The sequence below is a fragment of the Carcharhinus amblyrhynchos genome, chromosome 2, assembly GCF_965287045.1.
Source record: "Carcharhinus amblyrhynchos chromosome 2, sCarAmb.v2.hapA, whole genome shotgun sequence".
NCBI classification, from domain to species: domain Eukaryota; kingdom Metazoa; phylum Chordata; class Chondrichthyes; order Carcharhiniformes; family Carcharhinidae; genus Carcharhinus; species Carcharhinus amblyrhynchos.
In genome coordinates this window covers 117,491,165-117,518,446 of record NC_137325.1, presented here as the reverse complement: position 1 = coordinate 117,518,446, position 27,282 = coordinate 117,491,165, and the positions used below count along the sequence as shown (strand labels likewise).

At 42.2% G+C, this 27,282-nt stretch overlaps 1 protein-coding gene across 5 annotated transcripts in view; it reads right to left on the bottom strand.

Moving 5' to 3' along the window:
- waca (WW domain containing adaptor with coiled-coil a) overlaps positions 1-27,282 on the bottom strand; it is a 110,359-nt gene that overhangs the window by 32,110 nt on the left and 50,967 nt on the right. For all 5 annotated transcript variants that reach the window (XM_080211749.1, XM_080211740.1, XM_080211753.1 and 2 more), the window contains 3 exons: positions 21,300-21,422; positions 3,973-4,121; positions 2,995-3,110 (listed from right to left, as the gene is read on the bottom strand). In XM_080211749.1, coding sequence (XP_080067875.1) covers positions 2,995-3,110; positions 3,973-4,121; positions 21,300-21,422 — 388 coding nt within the window. The remainder of the gene's footprint in view (positions 1-2,994; positions 3,111-3,972; positions 4,122-21,299; positions 21,423-27,282) is intronic.

Genomic DNA, 27,282 nt, shown 5'->3' with positions numbered 1-27,282 from the left:
TTACCAGCTCACCTCGGATCCCATACAACTTCACCTTCTGTATCAGCACCAGCAGGAGAAACCTTATCAAAGACTTTAGTAAAGTCCATATATACAACATCCACTACCCTGCCCAATTTTTGTTTTGTCAACTTCCTCAAAGAACTCAATCAAGTTTGTGAGACACAACCTCCCCTTCAAAAAACTATGTTGCCCATCGCTAATAAACCTAATCTCTTTCAGATATGAGCACATCCTGTCCCCAGGGATGTTCTCCAATAATTTCCCCACCCACAATGTATGGCTCACAGGCCTCTAATTTCCCAGATTGTCTTCTCTGCTCTTCTTAAACAGAAGAACACTGTTAGCAAGTCCCCAGTTCTCTGGTAACTTGCCCGTGGTTAAAGAGAATACAAAGGTTTTGGCCAAGGCCTCGGCAATTTGGACAGCTTTGCTACAGGCACAGCAGAAGCAGATGTGCCTCGAGACAAGCTATTCCAATGCAATAACAACTGGCATTGACCCAAAGAAAAACTGTGTGCTGTTTGCAAAAAGAGACATACCCAAATCAATTAATGCCCTGTCAATCAGCTTTCAATCAACCAAGTGATTGAAGGTTTCTTTAACAATGCTATCAAACAGCACTGACTCACCATTAACTTGCCCACCGATACTCGATTTGGGGACTGACAAGCCCATGTGGTGCCAGATGTCACTGCAGCTACCAAAGAGTCGAATTTCAGAGGCAAGACAAGTGCGACTGCCCTTGACATCGAGGCAGCATTTGTTGGGATTGTGGCATCAAGGAACCCTATCGAAACTGAAATCAATAAGAATTGATGGGAGGAAAACTTCATTGGCTAGTCATCCCTAGCACAAAAGAAGATGGCTGTGGGAGACCAATCACCTCAGCCCCAGGACATCACAGTAGGAGTTCCTCAGGGTAGTGTGCAAGGCCCAAACAGCTTCAGCTGCTTCATTAATGGCCACTGCTCCAACAAAAAATCAAAAGTGGAGATGTTGGCTGACAGTTGTAGTGTTCATTTCTAGTCACATCTCCTCAGATATGAAGCAATCCGTGCGCAATGTGAATGGGGCACCATGTAGGTTTAAGCAGCCATGGTTCTGGTAAAAGCTATATCACACAGGTGCCAGCTCAAACGTGAGTGACTAATCACTTTTCACAGATATTCAATGGTGTGTCCATTGCGGAATCTCCCATTAACAACAGCCCGAGCTTGATGATTGATCAGAAACCGCACAAGCCATATATTCTGTAGCTACAGGAGCAGGTCAGAAGCTAGGAATTTTGTGGTGAATAACTCATCTCCTGACTCCTCCAAGCCTATCCATCACCAACAAGTCAGGAGTGGAATGGAACACTCTTGCAGGGATGAGTATAGCCCCACCAACACTCAAAAAGCTAAATCTTATCCAGAAAAAGCAGCCTGATATACTGGCAAGACGTTAAACATTCACTCCTTCTACCATTCGCGCATGATGCACTGCAGCAATTCAACAAGACTTCTTGGACAGCACCTTCCAAACATGTAACCTCTACTACCTTGAAAAACAAGAGTAACTGGCACAGGGGAAAATCACTAGCTTAATTTTTGTTTTGGAGGGTCAAAATGCTGGGATCACTTAGCTAACAGCACTATGGGAGTGCATACACCAAAACGTACTATTGCAGTTCAAGACAGTGACTCACCATTACCTTCTCAAGTGCACTTAATATTGGCTTTGCCAACAATGTCCACATTCCATGAATGAATTAAAAACATCTTCAGCCAAAAGCAATTCCAGCAGGTGATTCTACTTCACTTTCACCTTTATAGATATCAGTAGCCTGCCAAATTTGGTTCAATCCATGTGACATTTTTAAAAAAGCAGTTGAGTGTAGTGGACTCGGCATCAGTTTCTAACTTTGAGAAGATGTGACTAGAACATTTCCAACCACTAGGTTCACCCAGTGTTTTCAGATTTCATGAAATCAGTTTGGTGAGATGTTCAGATAAATGGCAGATGAACTTCAACAAAGAAGTTCAAAGCAATGCATTTCGGAAGAAAACAAGAGATGGCAATATATACTAAGTAGCACGACTTTAAATGGTGGTGTAGGAACAAAAAGGTTTAACAAATACAAATTTTTGAAGGCAGTACGATAAATTGATAGAGATATTAAAATCAAATGTGGTATCCTCAGCTTTTTAAATAAAGGTGTAAAGTACGAAGAAAAGCAAGTGAATGATCTGCCTTAAAGATGACGGAAGCAGATTCAAAACTAATTTTCAAACGGCAAATACAAAAACATGAGGGGGAGAGGAAATTGCAAAGGGAAAGAACTGGGGAACAGGACAAATTGAATATCTCTTTCAAAAGCAGGCAAATTATTTCTTTTTGTGCTGAGAATTCTAACAAAGTACACAATTACATTGCAACAGAAACAGCAATTAAACGTTGAAAAGTTCCATTCTAATTTCTCTAAAATAGATGTATAATAATTAACAACTAGAATCAAATTCCTTGTATCAATGACCAATTACTTATGGCACCTAAAGAGATGTCCAAAAATAATTTTTGGCATTTTATTAACAACCTCACCCTGAAATCATAACACCCAAAAGAGAAAATACTGCAAAATCTCAGCAGGTCTGTCAGCATCTGTAAGGATGAAAGACAGCTGATGTTTCGAGCCCAGCTGACCCTTTGTCAAAGCTTTGACAATTGATTATCTGGACTCAAAACATCAGCTCTTTTCTCTCCCTACACATGCTGCCAAACGTGCTGAGGTTTTCCAGCATTTTCTCTTTTGGTTTCAGATTTCAGCATTGGCAGTAATCTGCTTTTAATCATGACACCCAGTTGCCCTTGGCAAATGCATCTGAATTTATTGAGTGCAGAATGACATTTTCATCCCAAATTAAAGATAGAACTGTTACTTAGGTCAGCCTATGCAGCAAAATGTTAAAACTTCAAATTTCATCCACAGCAATTCCAACTAGATATCCTCACCTTGAACGTTGAACATTACGTGGAGATCCTGGCTCATGCCCATGCTTGTCAGCAGTTGCAGGTTGTTGAGATACTTGCTGCTGTGCTGGCCCTGGTTTCACAATTGAAGTACTGGACTAAAGACAGAAAGGGGAAGTCAAATCCTCATCTTTTTCTTAAATACGCATTTTTCACTTAAATCCATATCACATTGCTTAACACTGCCTTTTACACTGTCCAACAATGCACATCTCTAAACAATGCGTTATTTAAATGAAAATTAAAACAGATTGATGTCTTAGAAATTACAACAGCAATCTGCAGGGTACACAACTTCTGAAACCATAGCAGGTGCACATGCAGTACAATTTTTGTAAAAGTTTCACACAAATGCTTGTACTTGACTTTTAGTTTCAACACAAATTCTGAGCAGAACCAAGGGACAGGTTCTTCCCCATTGCCCCCATCAACCTTTGCAGGATTAGTGTAATATTTGTACATAAAAGGTTGAGCAATACGGAATCATAAATCCTTCGAGTAATAGATTCTCATATGTGAAATGATTTTGTGGAGTGGCAAAAGCTACATTTAAACTGATGAATCTTCATAAACACATTCCCACAGAGTGCAATCATATTTCAGGAACAGGAGTACAAATTTCTGACCAATAATTCTTTTTTAAAATCCCTGGCATTACATAACATATGTACATGTCCAGCCACAGAGTTAGAACGCACAGCATCTCTGACACTCCTCCAATATAACTTTAATAGTGTTGCTTTGAATAGGGGCATTTTCAGATAGTAAAAATGCCATGATGTTACTTAAATTGCAACTCAAGATAATCACAGGGCAAACTACAATGATACAATCATGAAACTACCACATACTAAATTTAGAACTGCACATTTAACATTCATATACCATCCCTCCTAAAAGTGCATTTTTATAAAAAAAAATATCAGTATTTCAATTAAGCATCAAATGGTTTTGGTTTACCTTTGGTTGAGACGACACTGGAGGTGTACTTATCAGTGGTTTAAGAGGAACAGTGTTAGTCTGCGGCGTACTTATCCTGGGAGACACATATGACCTTGGGGATGATGCATCTGATGCCAAAGACATCGGTGACTGATTAGATTGCTGGGCTGTTTTTTTGGGGGAGGAGGGGGGGAAAAAAAAACTCAGTAGTATTATTCAATTAAAAGACTGTGAAGTTTCTTTTAAAGGGGGAATAGATTTACTTAAATACTTTCAAGCAAACTTTTTCAACGTACCAAGTTTCTGTGAGAATACTTCTCCTATGAAAATATTCCGAACATACAAGCCCAATCAAATCTATCTTGAAGACAAAAGCTTAGAAACGCACTTAACTGTATTTATGTATGACTTTAAAATGTGATACATTAAATTTAATGCAATTAGCATAACTTCTAGCCCAATAGATTTTCTTGTTCTATAACTGACATCAAAAATGTTATGCCAACATTCTGTGTCTCAGCTTCAACATGATTAACTTAGTTTATAACAAGAGTAAACAAAACAGAAACTGTAACCCAGCTTTTCAGTGCTACCCTATCATTTTTCTGAAATGTGTACATATGGAAGATAATCAGATATTACACATTTGATTTTGTCTCATTAAATTACAAGACTGCACGGTGAAAATCAATTTCAGGTATATACTAACTCAAATATTAACAATCTATAGCTTTTAATGTCTTAAACAAGTTGATAGCAAACACAAATGGACAACAAATGGTGGCATTTTATTCCCTTATTGAATCTCACTACCTAACAGCTTTAGTACCAGTGACTATAAATATGGTACTAATTTCATTTTCAAAAAATAAATTAGTCAGTTTTTCAATCTGAGGTGCTTGACAGAGATATTAAAAAGGGAGCAAAAAAGTAAGAGGAAAGTTCCATTGGTGTAGACCCATAGCATCTTCTAACAACGGGCAAGGAGCAAACAATGCATCTGTTGTCTTAGTTGCAGTCACATGATGAATAGAACAAAAGGCAATAAAACTACAAGTGATATTTTTTGGCAAATACCATATATTTTCTAAATCAGTTCTAAAAACTGACTTCTGACAAAAGATTATTCCAGTACTGCTTACTGTCAAGAAAATATGAGTTTATAATTCAAAGCTGCATTAAAAATTTAGGAGTGTAGAGTCGAATGTGAACAGTACATATAGTTTTCTTTGAACTAAGTATATAACTTAGCAGCTTAATGGTGTGCAGAATCTTTTTGCATAGCACGTGAAGTCAGAGCTGTGTCCAGGCAGGGAGCATGACAAACAATTCCCTGGTATGTCTGCTTGTGAGTTTCTGGTGAAAACTTTACCCCTGCCTTGCAGCTGATTTCCTTCATACCACCACCCTCCCAACACTCAGCTATGCTTGGATCCCTCCTCAATCTGAAGCCTTGGGTGGGTGCAGTACTAGCAACAGTCACCATTTCCATGGAGGCCAGCAGCCCTTCCCTCCCCAAGGTTCTTGATCCTGAGAGAAGGCCAACCATCAGCCTGTTAAATGCCTCAGTGGCACAAAATGCAGGTCTCCTCAAAAGGGACAACACAGGGATCACATCAGTTCTGCAGCCAGCAACTGGAGACCCCCGTTGCCACCATAAGATTCCATCCAATATGCAGTTTCTTGATGCCAATATTTTTTGCAACTTGAACATTCCCCATATCAAAGCATGAACTGCATCTATTTGTGCAAACCTGCTAATCACAATCCCAAATCAACAGATCTAGCAACAGCTCTGAACTCAGTTCAGGAGCTGCTAAGTGTAGGTGATATACAAAGAAATTAAACTGAAAAATTGGTGAAGCAAAGACAACCAATATTAAAAGACACCAGCCACGATCTTCTATCCCCCTGCAGGAGTCAAGGAATGAAGCAGATGAGCCTGAACATTTGGTGGGTTGGCATCAGAAATGATACCCGATGCCTCTTTCCCTCTCCATCAGACATTCTGGGCTGGAAGGCTAATAATTGACCTTCTCACCCCACATTCACTTGAGTCCAAGTGGTATATTAACAACGAACTAACAGTCACTTCCTACCTCTGATACAACCTTCCAAGCCTCAGGTCGGCTGACTTATGGCCACCTTAACTGGTAAAACGTGCAAGCTGCATGTCAGCTGGAGGGTGTGGTCTCCCTTGATCTTCACTAATGTGTACATGATTGAAAACATGGACACAAGGCAGTGGGTGGCTTCTGACAGACAACCCCCTATCTTTGTTGCTGACACCATGGCTCCATCTCACTTGAACCCCACCCTGTGGGTATGCTCCCAACAGCATTTACGTTTTTCCTGTGTCACTCCATGATCTTGAAACTACAGGGGAGGGGTTGCTGTTCTTGCAGTAGTCATGGCCTCCTCCATGGAGTTAACAAGTGCAAGAGCTGCTGGCATGCAACTCTTGGTGGGCCTGATTGCTTTCCGAGGTCCTAGGTCAGGACAGAAGTCCATTGCTGCCAACCTATCTGCCTAATGGATAGAAAGGGATTTCACCCAGAGTCGGCTCAGGTGTCTTGCTACCTTTAGGCAACTGGCGGAGTACATGCCAAGAACAAAAGATTCCACACTTCCATATCAATGCTTTGCCTTCAGAATGTCTACTGAGGTGGCGTAGGGTTGTGTATTGTGCATTCAATTGAGTCTGCCCACACACTGTAGCTATTTCACTGGGATTGTAATCCAGAGGTCCTACGTAATGCTCTGGATACAGAACTCCCAAATGGGGAACCTAAACGTTAGTCTCATTAATTTGGATCATAAAACTATAGGATTGCCATGAAGGAAGGAAATCTGCTGTTCCTATGTGAACTGGCATTTGGAAGCTCAGACCCACAGTAGTGTGATTGACTCTTAACTGCCTCCTGAAATGGTCCAGAAAGCCACTGTATATTAAAACCACAGAAAAGTTGAAGACAAACAAAATTAGATGAAATTTCTGGCATCCACCTCAGCACCTGAAATGACATGTCACCCCACCCTACAACATCCCCTCTGAGATCTGGAGACCTGTGCCAAAATTGGGAGAGCTGTCCAGTCTAGATCAGCAACAGAATGACTTAGTCATATTATGACAGTAACTATGCCTTTAAGGAATGTATCTTTAATCCTGCTTCTCTGCTGCTTTTGTTCTATTGTTGCCGTGGTGTCTGTTGAAGTGATATTCCTTTATTTTCAATTTGGGCCTAATGCAATGTCCTGGGGTTTACTTCCAAGTGCCTGCATTTGACCCATATCTCTCTATACCCATCTTACCACGTAATTGTCAAAATGTTTTTTTTTTAAAGAGACACAATTGTATCGCCTCTACCAGCTCGTTCCACACACTCACCCCCTCTGTATGAAAAAATTGCCCCTCTGGACCTTTTTGTATCTCTTCCCTCTCCAAACTGATGCCCTCTAGTTTATTCTCCCCTACCTTTGGGAAAGGATGTCCAGTATCTATTTCATCTATACTCCTCGTTGTTTCATAAACCTCCAAGATCACCCTGAAGTCTCCTGCACTCCAGGGGAAGTAGTCCCAGTCTATCCCGCCTCTCGGGGTCCTTGTGCATGAGTCGCAAAAACCCAGCTTGCAGGTGCAGCAGGTGGTCAGGAAGGCAAATGGGATGCTGGCCTTCATAGCGAGGGGGATTGAATATAAAAGTAGGGAGGTCTTGCTGCAGCTGTATAGGGCATTGGTGAGGCCGCAGCTGGAGTACTGTGTGCAGTTTTGGGCGCCGCACCTGCGCAAGGATATTTTGGCCCTGGAGGGAGTGCAGAGGAGGTTTATTAGGCTGATACCGGAGTTGAGGGGATTGAGCTATGAGGAGAGGCTGAATAAACTAGGCTTGTACTCGTTCGAGTTTAGAAGAATGAGGGGAGATCTCATTGAGACGTATATGATGATGAATGGGATGGATAGGATAGAGGTGGAGAGACTCTTCCTGCTCAAAAAAGACAGTAGGACTAGGGGGCACAGCCTCAAGATAAAGGGGAGGCGCTTTAGAACGAAGTTGAGGAGGAACTTCTTCACTCAAAGGGTGGTGAATCTCTGGAATTCTCTGCCTGTTGAAGTGGTGGAGGCTGCCTCGCTAAATATTTTTAAGAAGCGGGTTGATGGGTTCTTGATAAGAGAGGGGATTAAGGGTTATGGGGAGAGGGCGGGAAAGTGGAACTGAGCCACGACAGATCAGCCATGATCTTATTGAATGGCGGGGCAGGCTCGAAGGGCTAGATGGCCTACTCCTGCTCCTATTTCTTATGTTCTTATAGAACATAGAACATTACAGCGCAGAACAGGCCCTTCGGCCCACGATGTTGCGCCGACCAGCTTTTAAAAAAAAAACAACACTAACCCACTAATCTAAACCAATCCCATTTCGTCCATAAACCTATCCACAGATCTCTTAAACGCCCCCAAACTAGGCGCATTTACAACTGCAGCTGGCAGGGCATTCCAGTCCCTCACCACCCTCTGGGTAAAGAACCTACCCCTGACATCAGTCCTATAACTACCCCCCCCTTAATTTAAAGTCGTGCCCCCTCGTGCTAGCTTTCTCCATCCTAGGAAAAAGGCTATCACTATCTACCCTGTCTAAACCTCTAATCATCTTATATGTTTCAATAAGGTCCCCTCTTAGCCGCCTTCTTTCCAGCGAAAACAACCCCAAATCTCTCAGTCTCTCCTCATAGGATCTCCCCTCCATACCAGGCAACATCCTGGTAAACCTCCTCTGCACCCTCTCCAAAGCCTCTACATCCTTCCTGTAATGTGGGGACCAGAACTGCACACAATACTCCAAGTGCGGCCGCACCAGAGTTGTGTACAGTTGCATCATGACGCTGCGACTCCTAAGTTCAATCCCCCTACCAATAAACGCCAAGACACCGTATGCCTTCTTAACAACCTTATCTACGTGATTCCCAACTTTCAGGGATCTATGTACACATACACCTAGATCCCTCTGCTCCTCCACACTATTCAAAGTCCTCCCGTTAGCCCTATACTCAACACATCTGTTATTCCTACCGAAATGAATTACCTCACACTTCTCCACATTAAACTCCATCCGCCACCTCGCGGCCCAGCTCTGCAACCTTTCTAAGTCACCCTGCAAACTATGACACCCTTCCTCACAATCTACCACACCTCCGACTTTGGTGTCATCAGCAAACTTACTAATCCACCCAACTATACCCTCATCCAGATCATTAATAAAAATTACAAACAGCAGTGGCCCCAAAACAGATCCCTGAGGCACACCACTCGTAACCGAACTCCATGACGAATATTTACCATCAACCACCACCCTCTGTCTCCTATCTGCTAGCCAATTCCTGATCCAATTACCTAGATCACCCCCAATCCCATACATCTGCATTTTCTGCAGAAGCCTACCATGGTGAACCTTATCAAACGCCTTACTAAAATCCATATACACCACGTCAACTGCCTTACCCCTATCCACCTCTTTGGTCACTTTCTCAAAGAACTCGATAAGGTTAGTAAGGCACGACCTACCCGCTACAAAACCATGCTGACTGTCTCTAATCAATTCATTACTCTCCAAATAACTATAAATCCTGTCTCTAATAATCCTTTCCAAAACCTTACCCAACACAGAAGTAATGTTATGTTCTTATGTTCATTATAACTCAAACCATTAAGTCGCAGTAGCATCCTAGTAAATCTTTTCTGCACTCTTTCTAGTTTAATAATATCCTTTCTATAATAGGTTGACCAAAACTGTACACAGCATTCCAAGTGTGGCCTTACCAATGTCTTGTACAACTTCAACAAGACGTCCCAACTCCAGTATTCAATGTTCTGACCAATGAAATCAAGCATGCTGAATGCCCGCTTCACCATCTTGTCCACCAGTGACTCCACTTTCAACGAGCTATCAACTGGTACTCCTTGATCTCTTTGTTCCATAACTCTCCCCAATGCCCTACCATTAACTGGAGTAGGTCCTGCCCTAGTTCAAGCTATCAAAATGCATCGCCTCATTTATCAAAACCAAACTTCATTTGCCATTCATCAGCCCATTGGCCCAATTGATGAAGATCCCATTGTAATCCTAGAAGACCTTCTTACTGTCCACTATGTCACCAGTCTTGATGTCATCTGCAAACTTACGAACCATGCCCCATAAATTCTCATCCAAATCATTAACATGAATTATAAACAACAGTGGACCCAGCGCTGATCCCTGAGAAACACCGCTGATCACAGGTTTGAAAAACAACCCTCTACAACCACCTGTCTTTGGTCATCAAGCCAAATTTGTATCCACTTGGCTACCTCATCCTGGATCCCATGAGATTTAACCTTATGCAACCATCTACCATGTGGTACCTTGTCAAAGGCCTTGCTAAAGTCCATGTAAACAACATCAACTGCACTGCCTTCATCTAACTTCTCGGTTACCACTTCAAAAAAAACTCAATCAAATTCCTGAGGCACAACCTTCCACTCAAAATCATACTAAATATTCACAAACAGTCCTTGCCTATCTAATCGCTTGTAGGTCCTGTCTCTCAAAATAACTTCTAACAAATTACCCACTATAGAGGTTAGACTCACTGGTCTAGTTCCCAGGCTTTTCCCTGCAGCCCTTCTTAAATAAACACACAACATTTACTTGCCTCCAATCTTCAAACACCTCAACCTGTGGCTAATTCAAATATCTCAGCAAGGCAATCCACAATTGCCTCTCCAGCCACAGACAACATCGTGGGATACATTTCAAAAGGTCCAGGGATGTTTCTACCTTGATGCACTTTGAGAGTTCCAGCATTTCCTTCTCTGTAATACGTACACTTCTCAAGACTTCACTATAGATGGAGGAGGACAAAGTGGGTTCCCGGACGCGTGTCCTTTGTTTGAACAGAGGGGAGTACGGTAGGATGAGAGAGGAATTGGCGAATGTGGACTGGGGGAGCGCGTTGGAAGGTAGGTCTGCTGAGGAGCAGTGGAGGATTTTTAAGGAGATCTTTCTTGGTGCTCAGCAGAAATTTATTCCGATGGTCAAAAAGGACCGTAGGAGGAGAGGTAATAAGCCGTGGATAACGAAGGAGGTGAAGGAAAGTGTTAAATTAAAAGCGGAGGCGTTTATAGTAGCTAAGAGTAGTGGGCGAGAAGAGGATTGGGAGAGGTTTAAATGTCAACAAAGATTGACAAAGAAATTGATAAAGAAGGGTAGGAGAAACTATGAAGCTAGGCTAGCGCTTAATATAAAAACTCTTGCTATCCTTTTTTCTAAGTATATAAAAAGGAAGAGGCTGGCTAGGGTGAACGTTGGACCCTTAGAGGATGAGAAGGGGGACTTAGTGGTAGGGGATGGGGAAATGGCTGAGTTCTTGAATAACTTTTTTGTTTCGGTCTTCACGGAGGACGACGTGAATAATTTGCCGGGTGTTAGCGATGGAAAGGTGGTAGGACTGGAGGGTCTCAGTGACATTACTGTTACTAGAGAGGCGGTGCTCAACAGACTGGAGGGGCTGATTGTGGACAAGTCCCCAGGACCGGATGGAATGCATCCGAGGGTTCTGAAAGAGGGAAGTGCCGGAAGATTGGAAAGCGGCTAATGTTACACCGTTGTTTAAGAAGGGTGCCAGGCAAAATGCGGGGAATTATAGGCCGGTTAGTTTAACGTCTGTTGTAGGTAAAATGTTAGAATCCGTCATCAAGGAGGAAATAGCGAGGCATCTTGAGGGGAATTGCTTGATAGAGCAGACGCAGCACGGTTTCATTAAAGGGAAGTCGTGTCTGACAAATTTACTGGAGTTCTATGAGGATGTGTCTAGGGCGGTGGATAGAGGAGAGCCGGTGGATGTGGTCTTTCTGGATTTTCAGAAGGCGTTTGACAAGGTACCTCACAAGAGGTTATTGCAGAAGGTCAGGGGACATGGAGTTGGGGGTAGGGTGTTAGTGTGGATAGAGGACTGGTTGTCAAATAGGAGGCAGAGAGTGGGGGTCAATGGGTGCTATTCGGATTGGCAGTTGGTGACTAATGGAGTGCCTCAGGGGTCGGTGCTGGGGCCTCAGCTATTTACCATTTACATAGATGATCTGGAGGAGGGAACCGAGTGTATGGTGTCGAAATTTGCTGATGACACCAAGATTGGGGGAACGGCAAATTGCACGGAGGGTGTGGAGAGTCTGCAGAAGGATCTAGATAGGCTGGGCGATTGGGCCAGGAACTGGCAAATGGAATTTAATGTTGGCAAGTGCGAGGTGGTCCACTTTGGTAGGAATAATGGTAGGAAGGATAATTACTTACGTGGAGAAAAACTGCAGCAGGCGACGGTGCAGAGGGACCTCGGGGTCCTTGTGCATGAGTTGCAAAAACCCAGCTTGCAGGTGCAGCAGGTGGTCAGGAAGGCAAATGGGATGCTGGCCTTCATAGCAAGGGGGATTGAATATAAAAGTAGGGAGGTCTTGCTGCAGCTGTATAGGCACTGGTGAGGCCGCAGCTGGAGTAGTGTGTGCAGTTTTGGACGCCATACTTACGCAAGGATATTTTGGCCTTGGAGGGAGTGCAGAGGAGGTTTACTAGGCTGATACCGGAGTTGAGGGGATTGAGCTATGAGGAGAGGCTGAATAAACTAGGCTTGTACTCGTTAGAGTTTAGAAGAATGAGGGGAGATCTCATTGAGACATATCAGATGATGAATGGGATGGATAGGATAGAGGTGGAGAGACTCTTCCCGCTCAGAAAGGACAGTAGGACTAGGGGGCACAGTGTCAAGATAAGGGGGCGGGGGGGGGGGGGGGGAGGTTTAGAACAGAGTTGAGGAGGAACTTCTTCACTCAAAGGGTGGTGAATCTCTGGAATTCTCTGCCCGTTGAAGTGGTGGAGGCTACCTCGCTAAATATTTTTAAGACGCAGGTTGATGGGTTTTTGATAAGAGAGGGGATTAAGGGTTATGGGGAGAGGGCGGGAATGTGGAACTGAGCCACGTCAGATCAGCCATGATCTTATTGAATGGCAGGGCAGGCTCGAGGGGCCAGATGGCCTACTCCTGCTCCTATTTCTTATGTTCTTATTTCCCCAAGTTCACATCCATGCCCTTCTCAGCAGCAAATACCAATGAGAAACATTCATTTAAGATCTTCCCATCTCTTGTGAATCCGCACATAGATGACCTTTTTGATCCTTTGAAGGCTCTATTCTCTCCCTACCTACTCTTTTGCCCTTGATGTATCTGTAGAAGCTCTGGATTCTCCTTTGCCTTATCTACCAAAGCAATCTCGTATCCTCTTTTTGCCCTCCTGATTTCTCTCTCAACTCTATTCTGACAATCTCTATACTCAAGAGATCCACTGCATGTCATATGCCTTCTCCTTACTTTTGACCAGGACCTCAATATCACGAACCATCTAGGGTTCCCTACTTCCATGTGCCTTGCCCTTCAGTCTAGAAGGTGCAGACTGTCCCATTTGTACTGGTCCCACCTCCCCTAGTACCGGTTCCAATGTTCCAGGAATTTGAATCCCTCCCTCTTGCACCATCTCTCAAACCACAAATTCAACTTAGCTATCCTGACATTCCTACTCTGACCAACACAAGACACTGATAGCAATCCTGCGAATATTACCTTAGGAGGTCCTGCTTTTTAGTTTAACTCTCAACTCCCTAAATTCAGCTTGTAGAACCTTACCCCATTTTTTAACCTATATCATTGGTACCTATATGCACCACAACAGCTGGCTGTTCACACTCCCCTCCAGAATGCACTGCAGCCACTCCAAGACACCCTTGACCCTTGCAGCAGGGAGTCAACATACCATCCTGGAATCTCGTTTGCATCCATAGAAATGCCTGTTCTTTCCATTTGAATTATGTCTCCTATCACTATAGCTCTGCCAGTTTTTCTTCTGCCCTCCTGCACAGCACAGCCAGCCATGGTGCCATGAACAAGACTGCTGCCACCTTCCTTTGGTGAGCCATCTCCCCTGACAGTTTCCAAAACAATACATCTGTTTGAGGGTGATGACTGCAGATGACTGCACTGCCTTCCTACTCTTCCTCTGCCTGGTGGTCACCAATTCCCCATTCCCTCAGTAATTTTTATCTGCTGTTTGACCAACTCACTGAACATGCAATGCATGACTTCTTCAGCATCGTGGCTGCTCCAAAGTGAATCCATCTGCAACTTCAGGACTGTCAAGCTGTCTAGCAAGAGTTGCAATTGGACACACTTTTTGCACGTGAAGGAGCCAGCCATAGCAGAAGAATCCCTGAATTCCCACGTGGCACAAGATCAGTTTGGACAGGTTTTTTTCCTTCACAGGAGGACTTTACTTTCAGTTTCAGTTATAGGACTGCAGACTGCAAGCATTATTTCTGTGTCTCTCTCTGGTACTGGAAATTCAGCTCTTGGTGGCTGGTTAGCTAGTAACTAGAGGCAAGGAGTGCCTTTGTCTCTTGAAGTGATTTGCTGGCTAAAAGTTAGAGGCCAGCAGTGACTCTATCTTGAGGGGTGCTCAGAGCTACAAGACGGGGAAGACAAGAGTTTCAATTCTCCATCCAAAGGACTAATTCACAGCAGGTATTTCAAAGCTGCAAGATCCTGCATCAGGTGAGCATTCTCAGTTTCTGTGCTAAACTTGGGACAAGTAAATGTTTGTAAGATGTTTCTTCTAATCAGCACTGATAGGCATGATTATCACACATGCCTTGTGGAGACAATGAGGTCATGCTTTATCATCTTATGTGAAACTATAACCAATGAGTAGATTCAGGCAGAACATAGTGTCCAGTTTTTTGCTGGTGGCTGAGGCAGAGTCAGCAGCAGAACTCCAGTCAATCATAATACAAACATATAGCCCAACACATCCTTCGTTCTACCACTGTCATCACGTCAGGGAATAATCCTGATTCAATGAGAAGTGTACAAGAGCATTCCGGGCAACATAAAGCATAACTAAAAAATGAGATACCAACCTGGTAAAGCTACAATACGGTACTACATACAGAACCAATTGATCTGATAAAACAAAGATTGGCAGACTTGCCACACCCAGCTGAGAACGCTGGTGGACAATTAGTTAATCAGGCGGAGAAAGTCCCATGAACATCCCCATCCACAAAGCTGGCAAACTGCAACACCTCTATGCAAAAGATATGGCTGAAGCACTTACAAACACTTTCAGCCAAAAGTATTAAGCTGGTGATCCATTTCAGCTTCCTCCCAAGGAATCAGCAGCACAGATCTCAGAGTCATAGAGGTATGCAGCACAGAAAATGGCCCTTCGAGCCAATGCATCAATCTTTAGCCAATTCAATATCACTCCTTGTGACATTAAGAAATGGCTGAAGGCACTGGATAGTTCAAAGACAATAGGCCACTGACAACACCCCTGCTATAGTACTGAAGACTTGTACTCATGAACTACCTGAAAAGTTAGTCAAGTGCAGCTACATGTGTAGCTACATGTGTGTGATCTATCTGACAACGTAGAAAAATGTCCAAGAACGTCCTGCCCTCAAAAAGACAACTGAATGATCATATCAGTCACTCAGTTATCAGTGAAGTGACGTACAGTATCAAAGAACAAAGGAAATTAAAGCACAGGAACAGGCCCTTCGGCCCTCCAAGCCTGCACTGACCATGCTGTCCAACTTAACTAAAACCCACTACCCTTCAGGGAACCATATCCCTCGATAGCCATCCTATTAATGTATTTGTCCAGATCCCCTTAAAAGTCACTATATCTGTTTCCATTACCTCCTCCAGTAACGAGTTCCAGGCACCCACCACCCTCTGTGTAAAAAATCTGCCTCGTACATCTCCTTTAAACTTTGCTCCTTGTACCTTCAACTTATGTCCCTTTGTAAGTGACTCTTCCACCATTGCTCCTGATGATCTATTCTGTCCATGCCTCTCAATCTTGTAGACTTCTATCCGGTCACCCCTCAATCTCCATTGTTCCAGTGAGAACAAACTAGGTTTCTCCAATCTCTCCTCATAGCTGATGCCCTCCATACCAGGCAACACCCTGGTAAATCTTTTATGTACCCTCTCCAAAGCCTCCACATCCTTCTGGTAGTGTGGCGACCAGAATTGAACACTATATTCCAAGTGCGGCCTAAGGTTCTATAAAGCTGCAATAATGACTTGCTAATTTTTAAACTCAATACCCCAGCCAATGAAGGCAAGCATGCTGTATGCCTTCTTGACTACCCTCTCCACCTGCATTGCCACTTTCAGTGACTTGTGTAGCTGTACAACCAGATCCCTTTGCCTATCAATACTCTTAAGGGTTCTACCATTTACCGTATACTTCCTATCTGTATTAGGCCTTCCAATATGCATCACCTCACATTTGTCCAGATTAAACTCCATTTGCCAAGTCTCCAACTGATCTATATCCTGCTGTATCCTCTAATGGTCCTCATCGCTATCTGCAAATCCACCAATCTTTGTGTCGTCCGTGAACTTACTAATCAAACTTTCCTCCGAATCATTTATATATTATAAACAGCAAAGGTCTCAGCACTTATCCCTGAGTAACGCCACTTGTCACAGCCCTCCATTTGAAAATCCACTGCTACCCTCCACCTTCTTTGACTGAGCCAGTTTTGTAAACACATTGCCAGCTTACCTCTGATCCCATACAACTTCACCTTCTGTACCAGTCTGCAAGGAGGGACCTTGTCAAAGGCATTACTGAAGTCCATGTTGATAACATCCACTGCCCTACCTTCATCAATTATCTTTGTCACTTCCTCAAAAAACTCCATCAACTTAGCGAAACATGACCTCCCCTTCACAAAACCATGCTGCTTCTTGTTAATACACCTACTTATTTCCAGTGGGAATAAATCCTGTCTCAAAGAATCCTCTCCAATAATTTCCCTACCACTGATATAAGACTCAGTGGCCTGTAATTACCTGGATTATTCTTGCTACCCTTCTTAAACAAAGGAACAACGTTGGCTATTCTCCAGTCCTCTGGGACCTCCCCACAGCCAGTGAGGATACAAAGATTTCTCTCAAGGCCCCAGCAATTTCCTCCCTTGCCTCTCTGTGTCATTAACAGTGTAGCACTACATGAGCAATAACCTGCTCACTGATGCTCAGCCTGAGTTCCAGCAGTTCATTTGGCCCTGGAAAACATTGCAGCCTTGGTTCAAGCATGCAGAAGAGTCGCATTTAAGAGGCAGGGTGAGACAGTCTCCATGGCAGAAAGGCAACACTATAATAGCAAGGAGTCATAAAATTTAAGTCAATTGAAAACTCTCCACTGGTTGGAGTCATACCTGGTACAAAGGAAAATGACTGTGGCCATCAGAAGTCCATCATCCAAATCCCAGAACATCACTAGAGTTCAAGTAGTGTCCTAGGCCAAACCATCTTCTACCACTTCATCAATAACCTTCCCTCCACCATAAAGGTCAGAAGTGTATATGTTCATTGATGATTGCATAATTAATGTTCAGTACAATTCAGAGCTGCTCAGATATTGAACAAATCCATATCAACATGCAGCAAGACCTGGATAACATTCAGGTTTATGTTGATAAGTTGCAAATAGAGGAGAGCTGGTGGATGTGGTGTTTCTTGATTTTCAGAAGGCGTTTGATAAGGTGTCTCACAAGAGGTTATTACAGAAGGTCAGGGGGCATGGAGTTGGGGGTAGTGTGTTAGCGTGGATAGGGGATTGGCTGTCAAATAGGAGGCAGAGAGTGGGGGTCAATGGGTGCTATTCGGATTGGCAGTTGGTGACTAGTGGAGTGCCCCAGGGATTGGTGCTGGGGCCTCAGCTATTTAGTATTTATATAGATGATCTGGAGGAGGGAACCAAGTGTATGGTGTCGAAATTTGCTGATGACACCAAGATTGGTGGAACAGCAAATTATGCGGAGGGTGTGGAGAGTCTGCAGAAGGATCTAGATAGGCTGGGCGAACGGGCCAGGAACTGGCAAATGGACTTCAATGTTGGCAAGTGTGAAGTTGTCCACTTTGGTAAGAATAATGGTAGGAAGGACTATTACTTACGTGGCGAAAAACTGCAGCAGGCGACGGTGCAGCAGGTGATCAGGAAGGCGAATGGGATGCTGGCCTTCATAGCGAGGGGGATTGAATATAAAAGTAGGGAGGTCTTGCGGCAACTGTACAGGGCACTGGTGAGGCCGTAGCTGGAGTTGTGTGTGCAGTTTTGGTCGCCGCACTTATGCAAGGATATTTTGGCCTTGGAGGGAGTGCAGAGGAGGTTTACTAGGCTGATTCCGGAGTTGAGGGGGTTGAACTATGAGGAGAGGCTGAATAAACTAGGCTTGTACTCGTTAGAGTTTAGAAGAATGAGGGGAGATTTCGTTGAAACATATAAGATGATGAATGGGATGGACAGGATAGAGGTGGAGAGGTTCTCCCCGCTCAGAAAGGACAGCAGGACTAGAGGGCACAGCCTCAAGATAAAGGGGGGCGGTTTAGAACGGAGTCGAGGAGGAACTTCTTCACTCAAAGGGTGGTGAATCTCTGGAATTCTCTGCCCGTTGAAGTGGTGGAGGCTGCCTCGCTAAATATATTTAAGACGCGGGTTGATAGGTTTTTGATAGGCGAGGGGATTAAGGGTTATGGGGAGAGGGTGGGAATGTGGAACTGAGACACGACAGATCAGCCACGATCTTACTGAATGGCGGGACAGGCTCGAGGGGCTAGATGGCCTACTCCTGCTCCTATTTCTTATGTTCTTAAATAACATTCATGCCCCAGAAGCAGCAAGCAATGACTCTTCCAATAAGAGATAATCTAACCATCTGCCCTTGGTATTTACTTGTATTAGTGAATCCCCTGACCACCAACATCTGAATGGATGGGGGAGGGAGTGGGCTTCGGTGTTACCACCAATTAGAAACCCAAGTCAAACAGCCATACAAGTACTGTGCCTGCAACAGGTCAGATACTGGGAATTGTAGCAAACTCACCACCTGACTCCCCAAATCTGTCAAACATTGACAAGACCCAAGTCAGCTATATGATGAAATACTCTGGACGACTGCAACTCCAATAACCCTCAAGAAGCTTGACAGGACTGAGAAAAAACAGCCCACTTGATCAGCACTCCATAAACAAGCATCGCCTCTACCATCAGTGCAGTGGTAACAGACCTTACCACATACAAAGTACATTGAAGGTGATGGCAAGTTACCGCAAAGCCCACAAACTCTACAACCAAAGAGAACAAGGTCAGCAGATCTCCAAGGACATCATCATCTACAAGTTCCTCAAGTCACATGCCACCTGACATAGAAACATGTTGCTGTTCTTTGATTGTCAATTGGTCAAAATCCAGGAAATTCCTCCAAGCAGCAGTATGGATGGACCTACATAGTATGGACTGTAGATGTCCAAGATGGTAGAAGGTGATCAACATGCTCTCAAGGGTAATGAATGGGCAATAAATGCTGGTCTTGCTCTAGACATAAGGCCCATATCCTATGGGCAAATAAAACACTGGAAAATAAATAACCTTTCCAACAGGTGAAGTCATTACCTTTAAAAAGGAGAGTAAAAAACAAGAAAGCCAAGTCTCAAATCAGTTGGCATCCAACAGTGTGGTGGCTTCTGACAAATGGGTAAATACAAGCAAGATAACTCCAGATTTGAGATTTCATGTGGCATTAAGGATACTGGGAGCGAGAATAAATGAATATAACAAGAATGCATCAGGGTAGAATTCAGTGATATGCAAGTAACTTGGGGAAAAAGAACACTAATACAAACAGGTGCTGTTTGCAGCAGATTGCCTATTGGGCTGAACTGAATTTATTGCTATAAAAGGTAGAAACAGAGAATGAACCAAAAGTAAAACGAAAAGTTATCTCAAGACAAACAGATGTTATATTTTAATTCATGGCAAAGTCCAAAGTTAAGAAGCTTTGTAGGCATGTTAACAAGCTTTAAAAATTTGACATTATGTAAATGTCCTATGAATGAATTGTACATGTGTGTCAATGAGTACTTGCAATTCAAATACTCATGTTCTTCAGCAAAAACAAAATGCACATTTACAAATTTTTAGTCTACAACTCAACGCCTAAAAGCTGTACTCTACTCAACTTCACTGTCCTTGGCAGTTATTATCTCTCATGCCATGCAATCTATTCTCAGAAACAAAAGTCTTGACAAATATAGCAGCATAATGTAGCACAAAACAAATCAGGAGTTCAGAATAAGATACTTGTTTCTGATGCTTGCAATTAATGGTGTAAAGAAATTAGTGATTTCAAATTGAATCCCCAAAGCTCACCCTCAATTCAATTTGTGCACTCAAAAATAGTAAAGCAAATGCCTAAATCACCACTTGAACAAAAGCGGAAGAACACAAGGCGACAAGCAGGATTAGTCATGGACAGGAGAAGCATTACATTCAGCTTGTCTCTCAGGTTGAGAATTTTAAATATCATAAAAGGAGGTTGAGGCACTGTTGGTGATTGCTAATGAACATGAACTTCTACTTAAAAAGTGCTGAAATTGGTCGTACAGTACTCAAGGTTACTACTTTAACAGGCTTCAGAAATCTCCGATGTTAATGGTATTGAACTATATTAAGGTGATGCTATCAGTCGCCAACTGTAACAAGTGAGGCTACTCTTCCTTGAAAGTTGCAACTCCATTTGTTTTCCCAGTCAACTGTTGCTTATTACCACAAGTACAAGGATATCACATTCACGATAGGAATGTTCATGGATCTAGGTTGATGTCAATTTGAACAATTAAATTCAAGCCTTCAGATTCAGCTTGGTCTTTTGCAATACTATTTGAGTCGTCAGTGTCAATTGTTTTTATTTGTTTCGTTGCTGCTTACCTATCAGAAGGGTGAAGTGAATAACAGTGAAGTGTAATATAATCTGCCAAACAATCTCTCAGACATGCACACAAGATAGATCTGAATTATAATGAATTCAATCTTTTGTGTGATACTGAAGTGACAAACTCTTTCAAGTGGGACACAGCAAAGCTCTCAGTGAAACATTTGAAGAACGAAAAAAAAGAGTCATAAGCTACAGAAGCGCAAATCTTCTTCAACTAGCTAGCTGGATGTATATCTCACCTAAGGTTTTTTACTGATGCAAGGAGGAAAATGATGCCTTCCCAATACTGAAATCCTTCAACTTGATGGGCACATTAATGAAAGTGAGCAAAACAATGCATTCCAAAATACATAATACCAAACTGAATCTAAAAGGGGTGGAGTGGTGGTCAGGGGGCGAATGGTAAAACAGTGGGCAGTGCGACGTTTTAAATGCTAACAGAGCAGCAAAAGAATACACATTTTGTTTAAACCTTACCCTGAGAAGACAACTGTGCAGCTTGGGAAAGGAGAGTAGTGATGCTTAAAGCTGATGGTCCAGCCGTGAGGAGCTTATGAAGCATAGACTGTAAGGAAGCTTGCGTGACAGCAGCTGTAAGGACTGCAAGACAAAAGGAAAGTGCTGGCTTAAACTTCTGCTATGCAACAATAACATATTTAAACTGCTTACAATACGTCAAATAAAATTAGAAGATCTCTTTAATTCTGATTTAACAGACTGCAACCCAATAATGCCAGCAGGCAATTAAGGCTGTCTCAATTCAGAGTGTCTGAAATCCAATTTATGCGTTTCTTGTTTTGAAATCAAAATCGGTTCATATTGTTGGTTGAGGCATGAGATGAGATGAGATGCATCACCCAAACAAATCACTCAATCCTCGCATCTAAAAACAAATCACCGTACAAAATGCAAGGATTGAAGAAAGAACTGAAATTTTCAGAAATTTATGCCCCAAGCAGTTTGCCCTCCCTGTAATCATCCAAGTAATAAAAATCTGTTCAACTTGGCAAATGTACTCTCAATATTCATTTGTAACAAATGTGAAAATCTAAAATCAATAGTGGAAGTACTGTTCCAGAGCCATCTGCAACATAACACAAATGAACATTTAAATAGCATGCACAATGCAGCAGTTGGCATATCTCTGGAAATAGGTTACACCTCAGTTCTAAAAGAGTTCTTTCAGGGTCTAATAAATTAGTGAATTCAGCTTAATCAGCTTTTTCAAAAAACGTTTCCTCAAAATGTGCAATCTGTAAAGAATTTTAAGGCTTACTAAATCACCAATATCATCTAGATCAAATTAAAATTGGCATGACAACCAAAGACAGTTACTGACAAAAAATGCACTGCCAGTGAAGATGAATCTTGTGTAATATATAGGAACTCAGCTCAATCACAACTTTTGTGAATGATAGGGAACAGCACACAAGTGTAAGAATTTAATTTGTTCACAAAACAAAGTTCTGCGTCCGTTAAAAATAAAAAAAATTATCTATACTCCATGACTCATGGCAGTTACACAAATGTACTAAGGTAGACTGAATGTTAGTAAATAGATGCAAGTCAACACATTCAAGAACAGGCAACACTAAACATGTGAAGAACACAAAAAGGACCCTGTTATAAGCAATGCCAGCGAGATTAGGCAAAGCAAAATACCCAACAGGCATCAACATGCAGCAACAAAAAAAAATACCTCAAATTGAGGCAGCAAGATTGGTGCAAACCTATCTGGATTATCCTTTTAAATTGGCAATGCCACTTGGGTTTTACTTGGGGTTCATTTTCATCCAATGCCAGAGATGAAAAAAGATGATGATGTTGGGGTGCCACTGATCAAACTCTAAAATTATTACTGGGTTCATTTGGAGAACATGGAACAAATTAGCCAAACAATATGCAAAGTCTGATTCTAAGCCTGGCATGCAAATTTGATAACTTTACCTCAAGAATAAAAATCCATTAAAACATTCAGAAAGAATACCAGACACTTCGAAACACAAGTGATGGAGCAAGGTAGAAATGCCTGAGTAGAAAACTTCATTTTCACTAAACAACACAAAATGAATTAATGAGACCCTGTGCATTATATTTTTTATTTTGCAATGCGAATCAAAGCAACTTAAAACCATTTCAAGATTCTTTGCTGCTCTCTCCTGCTCCAACAACCAAGAGCACTTCTATATTTTACAAACAGAAAGGAAATAAGTTGAAATTTCAATACCTTATCCTCTTCAAACTAGAACTAGCACTGAACCTTCATTTAAATCATTTCTGCTGTTCCAACAATCAGATTGTCTATGCAGTGGATATTTTCAAATTGCTCTGAAACATTGCAAGCAAACTCGAAGTCTTCAATCAACCTCTAAAAAGCCCTATTCAAATTAACACAAGCTGCAATTCAATTGTTGACCACAAATGAAAAGCTGTTATATTGAACTTCTATGGAAACAGATGGATGAGGTCTTATTATTTTGGTTCCAATAATCCAAGTGGCTACAAAGAATTATAGCACAACATGGATCCAGAGAAGTCATATAATGCATCTGGGGAGGTCAAAGATGGCAAATACCCAATAAGTGGAGGATTTTGAAAGACGTAGAGGAAGACAGGGACCTTGGAGTGAAAGTCCACACAACTCTGAGCACGGCAGGACAAGTTGATAAGGTGGCAAAGTCATATGGAATCCTTTTCTTTCCTAGCTGAGGCATAAGATGGGGCAGCATGTTGGTTAGTACTGCTGCTTCACAGTGCCAGGGACCCAGGTTGGATTCCCAGCTTGGGCCACTGTCCTACTGTCCTTGCAGACTATGCACAATTCTCCATGTATCTGCGTGGGTTTCCACTGGGTACTCCAGTTTCCTCCCACAGTCCCAAAGACATACTGGTTAGATGCATTGGCCATGCTAAATTCTCCCTCAGTGTACCAGAACAGGTGCCGGTGTGTGACAACTAGGGGATTTTCACAGTAACTTTGTTGCGGTGTTAATTTAAGTCTACTTGTGACTAATAAACAAACTTTTAACTTTACTTTAAAATGCAACAGCAGGATGTTATCTTGGAGCTGTATAAAATTCTGGTTACAGTTGAGTACCGCATGCAATTCTGGTCACCTCATTACAGAAAGGATCTAATTGCACTAGAGAATACAGGGGAGATTTATAAGAATATTGCCTGGACTGGAAAATTATAGCTGTAGGGAAAGATTGGAACTGCTACGGTTATTTTCATTGGAACAGAGGAACCGAGGGCAATTTGATCAAGGTGCACAAAGATGCGAAGGGCCTGGATACAGTGGATAGAAAGGGCAGAGAGATCAGTGAGTAGGGGACATTGATCTAAAGTGACAGAAGATGGAGAGAGGAAAAAGAAACGATATTTTCACCAGAGTGGCAAGAGCCTGGAAGTCTTTACCTAAAAAAGGCAATAGAGGTAGCAACCCTCAATTCATTTGAAAGGTGTCCAGCTATGCACCCGAGGTCTGTAACCACCAGGAGTACAGATCAAGTGCTGGAAAATGACATGGGGGGGGGGGGGGCACGCGGCATCGTCACATTATTGCTGGGATACACATGATGGGTACAGTGGCCTCCATCTGTCCCATACACTCTTCTACATTTTCTAAACATCTGAAAAGGAGCAAAGTTAAAAATTATTCAATTTAGAAGACAACTTGCCAGAACTAACATGAAGAGCAAGATAAAAAGTTTTTCAATATGCACCATCAACAGATGGTTTAAATTCTGTGTTCTATGTTGAGGCAAAAGATCTGTTTGTGATCAGTGAAAGAGTTAACTGTGCACACCAAGACAAAGTTTCAAATAGAGCAGAACACAGACCACCATTCTTGGCACCACTGCCAATTATTTTCCATCTATGGAAGTATGGGATTTATTTTTGAGTACATAGGCTCAATTAAAAATTTACCCCACCCAGATATATGCATTTATAACCAGCTGCAGAGATGCAAAGATCAACTTTCAGAAAGAGAAGCTAGCATCATAGGTGATTACTTCTTTTAAAATATGAAAATTAACGATTATTATTTGCATTGAAAGCTGATTCAAGAATTTCTATAGGAAAAGATCAGATACATGAACATTTCATCATAATGCATTGTTCCAGAGATCACCTAATATCAGCCATTAAGGGCAGTCACATGCACACACGTGAGCGTACACAAATAAACAAATGGAAAGCCATGACAATACCTTATGACTACAACGCAAACAGGGAGGAAAATCCAACAATTTTTTAAATCAATAAGAAAGCAAAATGAGAAGCTGAGGTGAACTGAGTTACATAGTAGCAGGCATGTAATGTAAGAATGAGAGGCCTTTAAAGAAAAAATTGCTTAAATGTAGTCTAGGTATTCTCCAAAAGGAGAAAAAGAGCAATCAAAATCAAGCTGGACAAAGAGTCAGAAAGTAGAAGACAGAGAAGCAGAGATGCAGGAAAGGGAGTGAGGTTGAGTACAGATAAGCAGTGGGGTACACAGGAACAGTGGGGAATATGGTGGCACAGTGGTTAGCACTGCTGCCTCATGGCGCCAGGGACCAGAGTTCAATTCCAGCCTTGGGTGACTGCGTGGAGTTTGCATGTTTTCCCAGTGTCTATGTGGGCTTCCTCCAGATTTCCTCCCATGCTCCAAAGATGTGCACGTTAGGTGGATTAAACATGGTAAATGCATGGGATTACAGAGACAGAGTTGGAGGAGGGAGGGATTCTACTCGTGTGACAATTCTTTTCATGTTGTATAGCTGTACTACATCTTAACAAATGCACCACTTTTTAAGCTTTAAAGTTTTTTGTCACTTCTTGCTAAGTACCAGTTCCATATGACACTTCAAACAATCCAATGTCTACATTCCCACTTTTGCAAAAATTACTCAATCACTTAGGCAGACACTGGAAGATTAAAAATTTCTAAAAGGAAAAAATGGAAAAGGAAACAGATAACGCCTTCACTTCCAAACCAGATTATTTGCAAGGTAAAATTATAACACCAGATGACATGCATAGCAGCTAACAGAAGTGCCAGCTCTAAGAGATTATCAAAAATGCTTGAGACAAGACTGAAAATCACAGGCTGCTGGATCAGTTGGAGACTCCTTTACACACAGCTGAGCTATTCACAACACTTAAAAACTAAAATTCAGTAAATCTATTGATTTATTTTCTGTGAGATGTCCGGTTGTCAACCTATACACAATGATCCTACATGTAACTGTTCTTGGGAGTCAAATTAGCTAATCATAGTTGATCAGAGAGATGGCGGGAAGAGGAAGCGCAAAGAGTAAGAAAATTAAACTGCAGGATAAATAAGATGCAGTTTCAATACCTGGCAAGAGGATATCGGTGGCGGTGGCGGTGGGGGGGGGGGGGAAGAGTCACAATTTACTACATGTTCACCTCTTTTGCTGTGCATGTTCACATTTGTTCTTAACAATGTATGGATGATTTAGATTTGCGCAATCATAAAATTGTTATAGCACATAATGTCCAACATAATGACCCCAAGAACTCCAAGAGTACTGGGTTTTATAAACTGGGATATACATAAGAGTACAATTTCAGCAAAACAAATTTTCATGAAACATTAGAAATAAAAGCAAACAACTGCAAATGCTGCAGATCTGAAATAACAGAAAATGTTGGAACAACTCAGCAGGTCTGGCAGCATTTGTGAGAAAACACTTAACATCAAGTCCATAAGACTTCTTCAAAGAAAGAACATAAGAAATAGGAGCAGGAGTAGGCCATCTAGCCCTTCGAGCCTGCCCCACCATTCAATAAGATCAAAGTCATACAGACTCGAAGCACTTTTCTTTCCAGAGATGCCTCCAGACTTGAGGTTTTCAAGCATTTTCTGTTTTTATTGCATGAAACATTGGTTCACTCTAAGTTTGGAGTACCGGGCACAATTACCAAGAAGCCATTGAAGCCAGATTGCACAAGGCACATATTCATGGAGATGTTGGGATGGTGAAAATGCTAATTGCACAGACCAGAAGAGATCTGATTGGGTTTTGATGCAGTGAATAATTCAAGAGAATTTCCTAAAGGGAATCAGTGATTAGGGCTCATCAATTCAACATGCTCAACAGAAAAGGGGAGGGAGCGAGAAAAAAGTTCTTGAAGAGTTTTTACGAACTGAAATACTCAGGCACAGGGAAGGAACAATGTTTCTGTTAGAGGAAAATAGGTAAATATTGCAAACAGAAGATAATATAGGGCTATGAGGAAACAAGATTAATTTTGGAATAAAAACACTGCTGGAAATACTCAGCAGGTCTGGCAGCAACTGTGGTGAGGAAAAGAGTTAATTTTTTTTTAAGTACAATGCAATCTTCTTCAAAACTGAAGGGGAATGGATATGTAAAGGAAAAAGATTTACAGGTGTAGGAGAAAAGAACTGGGGACTAGGTTGAAATGGATACCTCTTTCAAAATTATAA